At 46.0% G+C, this 13,274-nt stretch overlaps 1 protein-coding gene across 18 annotated transcripts in view; it reads right to left on the bottom strand.

Annotated features, from left to right (window-relative positions):
• The window catches only part of GULP1 (GULP PTB domain containing engulfment adaptor 1), a 1,948,673-nt gene that overhangs the window by 1,048,109 nt on the left and 887,290 nt on the right, over window positions 1-13,274 (bottom strand). For all 18 annotated transcript variants that reach the window (XR_011314670.1, XR_011314673.1, XR_011314671.1 and 15 more), the window contains one exon: window positions 7,617-7,678. Coding sequence is in view for 12 of the 18 variants with exons in the window: in XM_069733778.1 (XP_069589879.1) it covers window positions 7,617-7,678 (62 nt within the window). In the remaining 6 variants the exon portion in view is untranslated. The remainder of the gene's footprint in view (window positions 1-7,616; window positions 7,679-13,274) is intronic.

The raw sequence follows: 13,274 nt of genomic DNA, 5'->3' as shown, positions 1-13,274 counted from the left end.
TATTGTGGAAAAGTGAGAAACGAGATCACAGCGCAAAGGTGATAGAACCAGTAGGAGTCGTGCCCCGAGATCGGCAACATCCTACTGAGGCGCGTAGCCGGTGGCCGGAACGCCGAGGAAGTAACAGACTTCAAGCATTATTTCAAACAGCGGCAGAACAGTTGATTATAGGTTGGCTGTCTAACTTAAATCACCTAAGCAGACATAGGAGGCAATCGTGGGAGAGGGGCGTCTCTAGGGTCCCAGAATAACTCCAGGCCTACCTGTCATACGGGTGCGTCCTAGCCATATTATCTGGGGGATGGAGAAAGAAAGAACTATCCCGTGGTGCTCAGCAGGGAAGGACTACAACACACAGTCTTCAGTAAAAAGGTAAAGAGACTGCAACCCTGTGTCCTCGTTACTAACCGCGCCTCACATCATCACCACCTAAACTACTGGGAAGCCCTGGGGAAGCACTTCACCTGTGGGAAGGTATACCATCTAGCTGCCATTCCATCACCCCAGCGGACCCCTAAGCAGCATCGGTCACCCTGACCGAATACCACAGGTGGCGTCACGAACACTTGACAAACTTTCATCAACTTTCATTGGACGCCCCTTAGCAGGGTCACGGACCGGGTCTAGCCACCGTGACAACCCCAGGACCGAGACAGAGAAGGCCCGGTACCGAGTACCCCGCGGCCCTGTGTCTGGAGGCGCTCCACTTAAACCTCACATTATAACCCCAAGTCAATTGATCCTCATCTCAGAGCTATCACTTTTTACAGTTGGGAAGCAAAAGAGAATGGGAATCAATGTACCATACTTTATTGCAAATGAAAGTGACAATAGGTGCAAGGGACAAACAACTGACAACTTTTGAAAATATGTAGAACAGTGTATTAGGTGTCGAATTCCCACCGTTGCACAGGGAGAATATCAAACCATGTCCTCTGCAGTCTCCCATTTTTCCCCAGCCGCAGAGGAGCCTGCTCAGCAGAGACATCAGTCCCAGTGTCTTGCGCAAACTGGCACTGTACATCTGGTTACTGCTGCTGTTCCAGGTCCAGCTATTGTAACCAGCATTAATCAGTGGCGAGCGTCCTGCTTTTTGTCTACTGAGCATGCCCGTGGGATGACTTCTCATTGGAGGTCGAAGGTCAGGTCCTGTAGCGGCTCTGATTGGACCACCAGGAAGGTCCCGGAAGGCTGCGACTATTAGGCTTCTGGTTTTAGCTGACAAATACTGATGTAAAATACTGACCAAATACTGCTAGTGTGACGGCAGCCTTAAAGGTTCGCATGGCCGCCAGGTCTTGCGCTAGTATAGACCTGACAATGTATGTGTGTGCTGTGAGAATGACTCTGGTGAATGCTCCTTAATGATCCCTTTCCCTCTGGTTGTTTTCTGGGTATTAGGGTGAGTGGAGCAAATAGTCAGTGCCTGATAGTGGCTCCACACCTGCGTTCACACCACTTGTCAGAGTAAGGTGGGAATTCCTGTTTGAACTCAGCATCTGCTCTGGGCGTCCTCAGGCACGGACTCAAAAGCCACCATGTGACAGAGCGGATTCAACCACCAGTGTAGTGGTGGTGAGTTCTAGGGATCCCACTAGCATCCAGCTGCTGCGCCCTGTGACTGCTAACAGGGTACAGCATTTCTATTGCTACTATGTGAAGAAACAGAGTTTGCTTTACTTCACCGTGTGTGTTCGGCGTTCATCCGCCATCCTGTTCCGCCATTACCTAGCAGCAGGCTCCATCTCTGCACGGTGGACCCCGGGCGGCGAACGCACCTTTTTGCTATCTATATATTTATTTGGTGCGTTCTGCCAGCCATAACATTATACCATATGCCAGGGTCTGGCTAATAGTGGCGGACGAACAGCAACTGCAGCAGTACATCCAGCAGCTGGAGGGCAGGTTGGCAGCTCTCGAGTCCACAACATCAGCTGTGGATGTTACCGCAGTAGCTGTTCAATCTGCTAGCGTTGCTGCAGCTAGTTTGTCTGCTGCCACCCCTGTTCTGACCTTATCCCGCCTCCCATTGCTAGATAAGTTTTCTGGCAACAGAAAGCTGTGTAGGGGATTCGAGAGCCAGTGTGCAATACACCTTGAGCTCCTGGCTGCACGTTTTCCCACAGAGCGGGCAAAGGTGGGATTCATAATATCCCTCCTGTCGGACATGGCGTTGGAGTGGGCTATGCCATTGTGGGAGCGCAACGATCATGTGGTGCAGAATGCTCCACGGTTCCTGAGCACTCTGTAATATGTCTTTTTGGACATCGAGTCACCCATGATATGGCTCTCTGCTGACATTGACACAGGGCTCATCCATGGTCAGCCATGTTGCGGTCCACTTCTGGACTTTAGCATCTGAGCTGGAGTGGCCAGATAAAGTGCTCATCTCAGTTGGAGGGAGCTGGCTGACCATGTGAAGAACGCTTTGGCCACAAGGCAGATTAATGCCACACTGGAGGAGCTAATAGTGGTATCAACTCGCATCGACCTTCGTTTTAACAAGCAATGGTTGGAGTGGGTCCAGTGTAGGGAGAGGTTTCAGCTGACTCCCACCTCTGCCAAACCTCTGGAATCTCCGGTCCAGGCGTCCGAGCCACATGAGGCCATGGAGGTGTCACGAGCAAGATCTAAGTCCCTGACTGCTCGTGCACTCAAGATATGTCATGTCTGCAGGCAGTCAGGACATGTTGCCTCCAGATGTCCTCAGCGGTCAGAAAAATGTCCCCGTTTAGTGACCATAGGAGGTGGGTCACTAGACACAGCAGCGGTTTCCTCCAACTGTCCTTCAAGGGGACAATTACAAGAGGCCCATCAACTCATACGGTAGAGCTTTTGCGTGGATACCGGGGCGGCGGACAATTTCATGTCATCTGCCTTCACCCAATGGCACGCAATACCCCTGATGATGCTCGCCAAACCAGTGACCGTACGAGTGGTAAATGGGTCGACACTGCCCTCACAGATAATACATCAAACCATTCCATTTACCCTTTCTAAGTCGTTGTCCCATCAGGAAATTATCTTCCTGCTTGTCATTCCCAAGGGAATTGAGGTCCTGTTTGGGATACCTTGGCTAAGTTTCCACTCCCCCCATATAAAGTGGTCCACACGGAAAATTTTGGGATGGAGTGAATCCTGTGAGGGCAGATGTCTGAGGGAGTGCATTCAGGTTGCTACTACATAAGTACCCGCAGATCTTTCCTCTCTCCCCAAGCAGTATTGGCCCTATGCGGACATGTTCTCCAAGAAGGCTGTGGAGACCCTTCCACCTCTCTGCCCCTAAGACTGTCCTATTGACCTTTTGCCTGGTGCAGAGCCTCCCCAGGGATGAGGCTAACCCATATCGCTCCCGGAGACGAAGGCGATGACCCAATACATCCAGGAGAATCTGGCAAGAGGATTCATTAGAAAGTCAGTGTCACCTTCAGGGGCAGGGTTCTTCTTCGTGCAGAAGAAGAATGGAGAACTACGTCTATGCATAGATTACAGGGGTCTTAATGCCATCACCGTTAAGAACAAGTACCCCCTGCTCCTCATATCTGAGCTCTTTGATAGGTTGCCGGGAGCGAGGGTATTTACTAAGCTTGATCTGCGGAGTGCTTACAACCTGATTCGCATCCATGAAGGGACGAATGGAAGATGGCATTTAACACTAGGGATGGGCATTATGAATACCTGGTGATGCCCTTTGGGCTCTGTAATGCCCATGCCATTTCCCAAGACTTTGTGAATGATATCTTCTGGAATATGCTCACCACCTAAGTCATAGTCTGTCTGGATGATATTCTCATCTACTCTCCAGATATAGACTCCCACCATAGAAATGTTTGTAAAGTCTTCGATCTCCTACGGGCAAACTCCCTCTATTCCAAGTTAGAGAAGTGTGTGTTTGAGCAGGAGTTCTTGCCTTTCCTGAGCTATATACTCTTTGCCCAGGGATTGGCCATGGATCCTGCCAAGCTACAGGCTGTGATGGACTGGCAGGAACCCCATTCTCTCAAAGCGGTGCAGCGCTTTATGGGGTTCATTAACTATTATCGCCAGTTTGCTGCATATGTTCTAATAAAGACTGTCACAGTTCATCGGGCCTGGTGAGTGCAAGCCGTTTTCTTTTCTTCTTTTTTTTCATTGGATTGTTATGCACTTTTTTGGCTGTGCACCCGGAGTGCCCTTGCATGGATGAGTGGGTAGTTACACTGGAGCGGCTTTACAAGGCACACCCTAAGATGATCGAATAAGGCAGCAGTGCGGGCACGACACTTTTTTTCTTGGACATTGATTATCTGTTATGAACAGGTAATTCAGAACCACAATGGACATTGAAGTTCAGAGCACACAAAGTGACCTGACAATTACCAAAAACAAAGGACGAGCTCTGAGACGTGGGAACTCTGCTGACCGCAATCCCTAATCCTATCACACCACACTAGAGGTAGCCGTGGATTGCGCCTAACGCTCCCTATGCAACTCGGCACAGCCTGAGAAACTAACTAGCCCTGAAGATAGAAAAATAAGCCTACCTTGCCTCAGAGAAATTCCCCAAAGTAAAAGGCAGCTCCCCACATATAATGACTGTGAGTAAGATGAAAATACAAACACAGAGATGAAATAGATTTAGCAAAGTGAGGCCCGACTTACTGAATAGACCGAGGATAGGAAAGATAGCTTTGCGGTCAACACAAAAACCTACAAACAACCACGCAGAGGGGCAAAAAGACCCTCCGCACCGACTAACGGTACGGAGGTGCTCCCTCTGCGTCTCAGAGCTTCCAGCAAGCAAGAAAAACCAATAAAGCAAGCTGGACAGAAAAAATAGCAAACAAAAATAACACAAGCAAAACTTAGCTAATGCAGGATAGACAGGCCACAGGAACGATCCAGGAGGAAGCAAGACCAATACTAGAACATTGACTGGAGGCCAGGATCAAAGCACCAGGTGGAGTTAAATAGAGCAGCACCTAATGACTTAACCTCATCACCTGAGGAAGGAAACTCAGAAGCCGCAGTACCACTCTCATCCACCAAAGGAAGCTCATAGACAGAACCAGCCGAAGTACCACTCTCGACCACAGGAGGGAGCTTGGCCACAGAATTCACAACAATTATCGCTAGTTCACTCCCCACTTCTCAACTTTGGTAGCTCCCCTGGTTGCCCTCACCAAGAAGGGAGCAATTCCCAAATTGTGGTCGTAGGAGGTCTCCAAGGCCTTTCTCTCTATCAAGTCACACTTCGCTAGCACTCCCATTTTACATCGCCCTGATGTTGATAAACCATTTATTATGGAGGTGGATGCCTCTTCCATCGGTGCTGGAGCAGTCCTCTTCCAGAAGGATGCTCAAGGTCGGAAGCATCCTTGCTTCTTCTTCTCCAAGACCTTCACACTGGCAAATAGGAATTATTCCATGGGGGACAGGGAGTTGCTAGCCATGAAGTTGGCCTTTTTGGAGTGGAGACACCTCCTGGTGGAAGCTCGTTTTCCCTTCCAAGTTTACACCAACCACAAAAAATTGGTGTACTTAAAAACTGTCCAGTGGTTAAACTTTTGCCAGGCTAGATGGTGCTTGTTCTTCTCTCGGTTCCACTTCTCCCTCCATTTTCTTTTCAGGGAGAACATTCGTGCCGATGTTCTCTCCCTCTCTGTAGTGTCATCAGAGGAGGAGGAGCCTGAGCTAATTGTTCCTTCAGAGAGCCTGAGAACTGTAGCCCCGATCTCATTAGAGTCTGTGCCCGCGGGCAAGACTTTTGTACCACCTAATTTAGTAACATAGTTATTCACATAGTAACATAGTTATTAAGGTTGAAGGAAGACTTTAAGTCCATTTGTGACCAGAGGTTCTCTCTTGGGCTCACTTGTCCAGGGTGTGTGGACATTTTGGGACCAAGAGGACATCTTAGCTCCTGGCGAGGACATACTGGGGGCCAAATATGGCCCGTGATGTCGGAGACTATATTCAGGCGTGTGTCTCCTGCGCCAAGAATCGGTCTTCCCAGCAATGGCCTGCTGGGTTACTTTACCCAAGTAGGTGGCAGACAGGCCCTCGGAAATGGTCAGGATGGACTTTGTGGTAGGATTACCCAAGTCTCGTAGCTGCACCGTCATCTGGGTAGTCACTGACCATTTTTCCAAAATGGTGCACTTGGTGCCTCTTCCCCAGGTACCTTCTGCACATGCCTTGGTGGCGTTGTTCATTAAGCACATTTTTTGCCTACACGGTATGCCTGACAAAATTGTCAGTGACCGGAGTCCCCAGTTTGCGTCTCGGTTCTGGAGAGAGCTCTGTCGTCTACTCAGCATTGAGTTGAATCTCTCTTCGGCTTAGCATCCTGAGACAAATGGGTTGGTAGAGAGGGCCAAAGAGACCCTGGCCACATACCTGCAACATTTTGTTTCATCCTACCAATGGCGGACTTACATTATCTTGGCTGCATGAAGAGACCCATATAAATATATTAAAAAAAATAATTATTTATTTGACATCAAAAATTAAAAATTCAAACAAGACCAAACATAAACAAACAAAGTGTCCATGGAATGGATAAAGCCGGCTCAAACCTATATATCACATAACATTTTATTTCAGCCCGGCAGAATGACTGGGCATCCTTGCTACCGTGGGCGAAGTTTGCGCTGAACAATGCCGTAGCCGACTCCATGGGACAGACCCCGTTCCTCCTTAACTACGGTCAGCATCCGCGTGTCCCTGTGTCCATGCGGGCTCAAAAGCCACCGAGTCACAGAGCAGATTCAACCACCAGTGTAACACAGTGTTATCTAATGTTGGGGTTATTTGTATGTTTTACAAAATTGAAGAGTCTAAAGGTTTCAGTAGGAAACCTTTTAGATCACGGCTTCTTATTAGTTGAAGTTTTTTCTCTTTACCTTAGATTATTGGGTGTGAACACAATACTAAAAAATAAAGTATAATTCAGAATCTGCAATCAATATACTGTATGAAAAAAAGGACAATTTGATAATAGTATTATTGTGACATGAATAGAGGCACAAAGCTGTTACCATGCAAAATAAAAATTACTCTCCGGTCCTGATTTATGGCTTCACATCTCACCTTTCCAAGACATCCTACTCGTTGTTGTTCTCTGTCACTTCTTTGATAAAAAGTGGAATAATACTGCCTTTTTTTCACTACATTTTAGCAAAAAATAATGTCTGATTCACACCAGCATATTTTGCAGATGTCTCTGAGCCCTATAGGCATTTATGAAATTGTGGAGTGTCGGTGTGTGAATATTGGTTTGTACTCAGTCTGCCAACTACGCAGGTGCATCTGGTCTCAGTGTGAGAGGTCTGCACGATTTCACACCGTCCATAGTAAATGAGGAAACGCACAAACCTAAAGTAACTACAAAAGTTTTAAATGAAATGTGTAAATGAAACCTTGCTCTTCTACATCGATATAGACTGTGGTGTATGGTGCAGCGTTAACCTTTCTACTTCTCAATCCTAATGAATCTCACTCAATCACTCAGTGTAGAACACATTACCATACAGCCATTATCTACAGCAGAAAGGAGTCCATAAGAGGACAGAATTCAATATGTGTTTATAGATATAAACCATCTGACGTGTTTGGTGAAATGACACAGTGCTTACCTTAACATTGTAGGCAATGAAGGTTTTTGATAAAGCTTCAGGGGTGTGCATCCATGATTTATCTGCAAAGACAAGATTGAACTGATTTTATAGTTCATCTCATTGTATATTATTTTTGTCCTTCATTTTCCTAACATTGTATTACATTCTAATGTGGTCATAACTCATCTGGTGACAGCCGGGAAGTGGTACATAAAAACATAATTGAATTTCCCATCAGGTCATACTCACTACATGAAATAGTTGTCATTTTAAACCAAAGCATCCACGACCAAATTAAATCTTTTCTTGTTATAAGATGTATATTATAGTGCAAACCGCATGAGACATTAGAGTATTAGAGGTGATGAGACCAATTATACTTTAGGATCATATACTTATCTAATACATGTAATACAGGTAACAATTAAATACAGCCTATAAAAGGCTTCGATTTATCCAAGCAATTACTCCAGAATTCTGCATGCCCTTCTTAAAGAGGTTGTCCACTACTTTAACATTGATCCTTAGGATAGGTCATCAATGTCTGATCGGTGGGGATTGCGACACCCGGCACCCTCACGAGTCAGCTTTTCTCAGTATTGGCGGCTGCAACTGACCACTTGCGAGGCTGCACAGCACTGTATCCTGTGTACTGTATAGTGGTACTGTACATTCGACCACTATTGATTTGAATTGGGGTATTGATTAGTCTAACTAGACAATACTGTATGTTACTCATCTATAGACTAGCACACGCCATCAAATCCTCTCTACTGGATTAACATTTCTGGCATAATGTATTTTCCTGCTTTCAATGAATTTGATGGGTGGGCATAGGCATGCCTCTTCCCTTCCCCAGCTCTTAACAAGTTTTGCCCATTTTGGAAGAGCTGCTTCAAACTGGTGTGAAAATGCTATTATTAGTAAAATGTTTGCATAATTGCACTTTGCGCAAAAAATTGCATCTTTTCGAAGTGTTTTAAGAAAGTTTTAAAGTGAAAACACTTGGACATCTTAGTGTAAGTGCATATTCATACCTCCCATTAAAGGGAACCTTTCATATTGCAAATGGTATCTGATCTGCAGGTAGAATGCTATTAGGCAAGAGGAGCTGATCAGAGTAATATACATTTTTGTGGGTAAACTTTCGTTAAATTTACATTTTAGTCTCTGAAAGCCCTGGTGTTTGTTAGAAAAAGCTGAGGAGCAAGATTGGCAATAGGGTCTTATCTGATGATAAAGGAAATAAGCTGCAGGGAATTGCTCACCTGCTAAAGTCTTGTATCACACAACGAGGCACAAACCTAAATTTGTCAGCTACTGCAGTCCCAGGGGTTGAAAACCCAAAGAAATGTCAGAAGAGAAACAATAGGTGAGTAGTATGCGCTGCTGATGGAGATCCGAAAGATTGGTCAAGGATTACAAAGTAGACTAGATGTGATTTTATTATCAATGCGTTTCAAAGTCTTCAGACTTCATCAGGATTAAACCACATACAAAAGAAAAAGTGCAAATAACCCACCTAATGTTTCTCTTCTGGTTTATTCAATAATTGACAGTCTTCCCTGTATGACTGGGTATGCAGAGGCAGCTATCAATCACTGTGCTTATGCATACAAACAACTATGAAAGACAAGTTATACTGAGTCTTGTCCAACCAACATATGTATCGTTGTGCTTCTCTATACCATGCTGTCCATAAATTGGACTTCATGTAAACATAACAGGGTCTCTTTAAGTTGCATAGGGCAGCTGTGCTTGGCCACCATTTATAACAACTCATCCCCACAGCACAAAGGTCCTCCTAGTAGGAAAGCATAGGCGCTTTCTAGTTCTAGCAATCGTGTGGGTACAACACGAATATTATATTTCCCATGTATCCAATGGGTAGATGACAGCATTCAGTGCTTGGAAACTCCATGACATCTCATGCTGCTTATTTTTTCTTTTGTATTTAAATCATCAAAGTGTATTTTTATTTGCAGCTGGTAAAGTCTTTCAACCTTTTTGCAGCATTTTTCATCCATTCAGATGAATGGGGAAAAAAATCTGAAATAAAGAGGCATAAAAATGTACATAAAAATGTACTGTGTAGTGTCCAATTCTGGCTACTGAAGTTCAGCTCCTGTTCACTTAGATGCTGTGCAGCAGTACCTGAGAGTGACCAATATACAATAAATGGTGCTGTGCTATTATACTCCATTCAGGAGTATAATGAAGACACCTCCAGAAACTCCTGAGCATCTTTAAAGGGAATCTGTCACCCCCAAAATCACGGGTGAGGTAAGCCCACCAGCATCAGGGGCTTATCTACAGCATTCTGGAATGCTGTAGATAAGCCCCCGATGTATCCTAAAAGATGAGAATAAGACGTTAGATTATACTGACCCAGGGGCGTTCCCGCTGCTGGTCTGGGTTCGGCGCCTCCCATCTTCATCAGATGACGTCCTCTTCTGGTCTTCACGCTGTGGCTCCTGTGCAGGCATACTTTGTCTGCACTGTTTAGGGCAGAACAAAGTACTGCAGTGCACAGGCGCCGAGAAAGGTCAGAGAGGCACGGCGCCTGCGAACTGCAGTACTTTGCTCTGCCCTCAACAGGGCAGACAAAGTACTCCTGCGCAGGAGCCGCAGCGTGAAGACCAGAAGAGGACGTCATCTGATGAAGATGGGAGGCGCCGGACCCGGACCAGCAGCGGGACTGCCCCTGGATGAGTATAATCTAACGTCTTTTTCTCATCTTTTAGGATACATCGGGGGGCTTATCTACAGCATTCCAGAATGCTGTAGATAAGCCCCTGATACCGGTGGGCTTACTTCACCTGCAATTTTGGGGGTAACAGATTCCCTTTAAACAATTGACCAACACTAATACTCCCCCTGTATAGCATTAAAGAAGATGTAAAACATTTGAAGACGTCTGAGAGAGTTGAACTCCTGCCCTACTGGTTACTTTGTTGTCCTATTTTGCAAGATGGGTAAAAAGTACTTTTTTCCCAGAGTGTACTGAGGATGTAAGGAAGCTGTTGAATTAGAGGCAACTTTGTAAGATGCCTACTAAGCAGAATATGTCTTCCCTGATTAGGGGTGAACCATCGCTAATTAATGGGAATTGCTAAAAAATCAGGTGGGTATGTGGCATTGAATGTCGCTGTGGGCATCCTTACTGTGGATTGTATGAAACATTTTCCTGTCCAAATTGTTGAGAGCGGGCCAGAGATATTACTGAGAATCGTGTAAGGTACTGCTAATCAACTAGAAGTAGAATTGTGCACAGTACTGTTAATCAATTTGTAGAAGTACAATCGTGTAGGGTACTGTTAATCAACTAGAAGTACAGGGTGGGCCATTTATGTGGATACACCTAAATAAAATGGGAATAGTTGGTGATTTCAACTTTCTGTTTATGGCACATTAGTATATGGGAGGGGAAAACTTTTCAAGATGGATGGTGTTACCATAGCGGCCATTTTGAAGTAGGCCATTTTGGATCCAACTTTACTTATTCACACTGATAGCAACACCGCAGAAGAAATGCTAGCACAGACTTCCAATATCCATTGTTTCAGATGCTGCACATCTCCTATCTTCACAGCATAGAAAATTGCCTTCAGATGACCCCAAAGATAAAAGTCATTCTTCATCAATGGAAATCTCAATTCCACTGGATATCTGAAATTGCTACATGATGTTGTGTTGCCCTCTGTATGCACTGAAGATGGCACGTTCCCTGAGTTTTTCCAGCAAGATGGTGCACCACCACATTATGGGTGTCAAGTCCGAGCATTCTTACATGAACAGTTTCGTGGAAAGTGGATTGGCTGTAGTGGGCCAGTTGAATGGCCACCAATGTCTCCCGATCTGACCCATTAGACTTTTATCTTTGGGATCATTTGAAGGCAATTGTCTATGCTGTGAAGATACGAGATGTGCAGCACCTGAATCAACGGATACTGGAAGCCTGTGCTAGCATTTCTTCTGTGGTGTTGCTGTCAGTGTGTCAAGAGTGGGAGAAGAGGGTTGCATTGACAATCCAACACAATGGGTAACACTTGAACACATTTTATAAGTAGTCATAAACTTGTAAATAACTCATGAAAGAATAAAGTTACCTTAAAACCAAGCACACCATTGTTTTTCTTGTGAAATTCCCAATAGGTTTGATGTGTCACATGACCATCTTTCCATTGGCAAAAATAAAGTGGGATCCAAAATGGCCGACTTCAAAATGGCCACCATGGTCACCACCCATCTTGAAAAGTTTTCCCCCTCCCATATACTATTGTGCCACAAGCAGTAAGTTGATATCACCAACCATTCTCATTTTATTTAGGTGTATCCATATAAATGGCCACCCTGTAGAATCATTTAGGGTACTGCTAATAAACTAGTACTTTTAATCAGTCCAACTAGAATTGTGTAGGGTTATGTTATTCAGCCTCAACAAGAACCTGTAGGGTACTGTTAGTCAACTAGACGTACAATTGTGTAGGACACTGTTAATCAACTTGAATTAGAAACATGTGGGGTACTATTAACCCCTTAGCGACCGCCGATACGCCTTTTAACGGCGGCCGCTAAGGGTACTTAAACCACAGCGCCGTTAATTAACGGCGCTGTGGAAAAAGTCCATAGCGCCCCCCAGAGGCCGATTTTCTCCGGGGTCTCGGCTGCCGAGGGTAGCCGAGACCCCAGAGAACATGATTCGGGGGGTTTTTAACCCACCCCGCATTTGCGATCGCCGGTAATTAACCGTTTACGGCGATCGCAAAAAAAAAAAAAAAAAAAAAAGCGATCTCTTTTTAATTTCTCTGTCCTCCGATGTGATCGCACATTGGAGGACAGAGAAAAGGGGTCCCAGGTGGCCCCCCAATACTCACCTAGCTCCCCCGATGCTCCTCGTGTCTCCCGGTGGGCGCCGCCATCTTCAAAATGGCGGGCGCATGCGCAGTGCGCCCGCCGGCCGGCACCGGGAGAATCTTTGGGGTCTCGGCTGCCGGGGGTAGCCGAGACCCCAAAGAGCACGATCGGGGTCGGTATTACCGACCCCTGTTTTGCGATCGCCGGTAATTAACTGTTTACCGGCGACCGCAAAAAAAAAAGAAAAAAAAAAAAAAGTAAAGTGTAATTCTCTGTCCTCTGATGTGATCGCACATCAGAGGACAGAGAAATAGGGGGATTCGGGGACCCTAGCATACTCACCTAGGTCCCTGGATCCTCTTGCTGCTCCTCCTGGCCGCCGGCAGCAGAACATGGCGGACGCATGCCCAGTGCACCCGCCATCTGTCTCCATCTGCCGGCCGGCAGGAGAACAGCAGTTGGGGCTAAAATTAGGGGTAGGGTTAGGGTTAGGGGTAGGGTTAGGGTTAGGTTAGGGGTAGGGTTAGGGGTAGGGTTAGGGGTAGGGGTAGGGTTAGGGGTAGGGTTAGGGGTAGGGTTAGGTTAGAGTTAGGGGTAGGGTTAGGTTAGGGTTAGGGGTAGGGTTAGGTTAGGGTTAGGGGTAGGGTTAGGGTTAGGGTTAGGTTAGGGTTAGGTTAGGGGTAGGGTTAGGGGTAGGGTTAGGTTAGGGTTAGGGTTAGGGGTAGGGTTAGGTTAGGGTTAGGAGTAGGGTTAGGGGTAGGGTTAGGGGTAGGGTTAGGGTTAGAGGTAGGGTTAGGGTTTGGTTAGGGTTAGGTTAGA

The sequence above is a fragment of the Ranitomeya imitator genome, chromosome 7 (assembly GCF_032444005.1).
Source record: "Ranitomeya imitator isolate aRanImi1 chromosome 7, aRanImi1.pri, whole genome shotgun sequence".
Classification (NCBI taxonomy): Eukaryota; Metazoa; Chordata; class Amphibia; order Anura; family Dendrobatidae; genus Ranitomeya; species Ranitomeya imitator.
The sequence above is the reverse complement of the archived record's forward strand: the minus strand, read 5'-3'. Positions and strand labels throughout refer to the sequence as shown.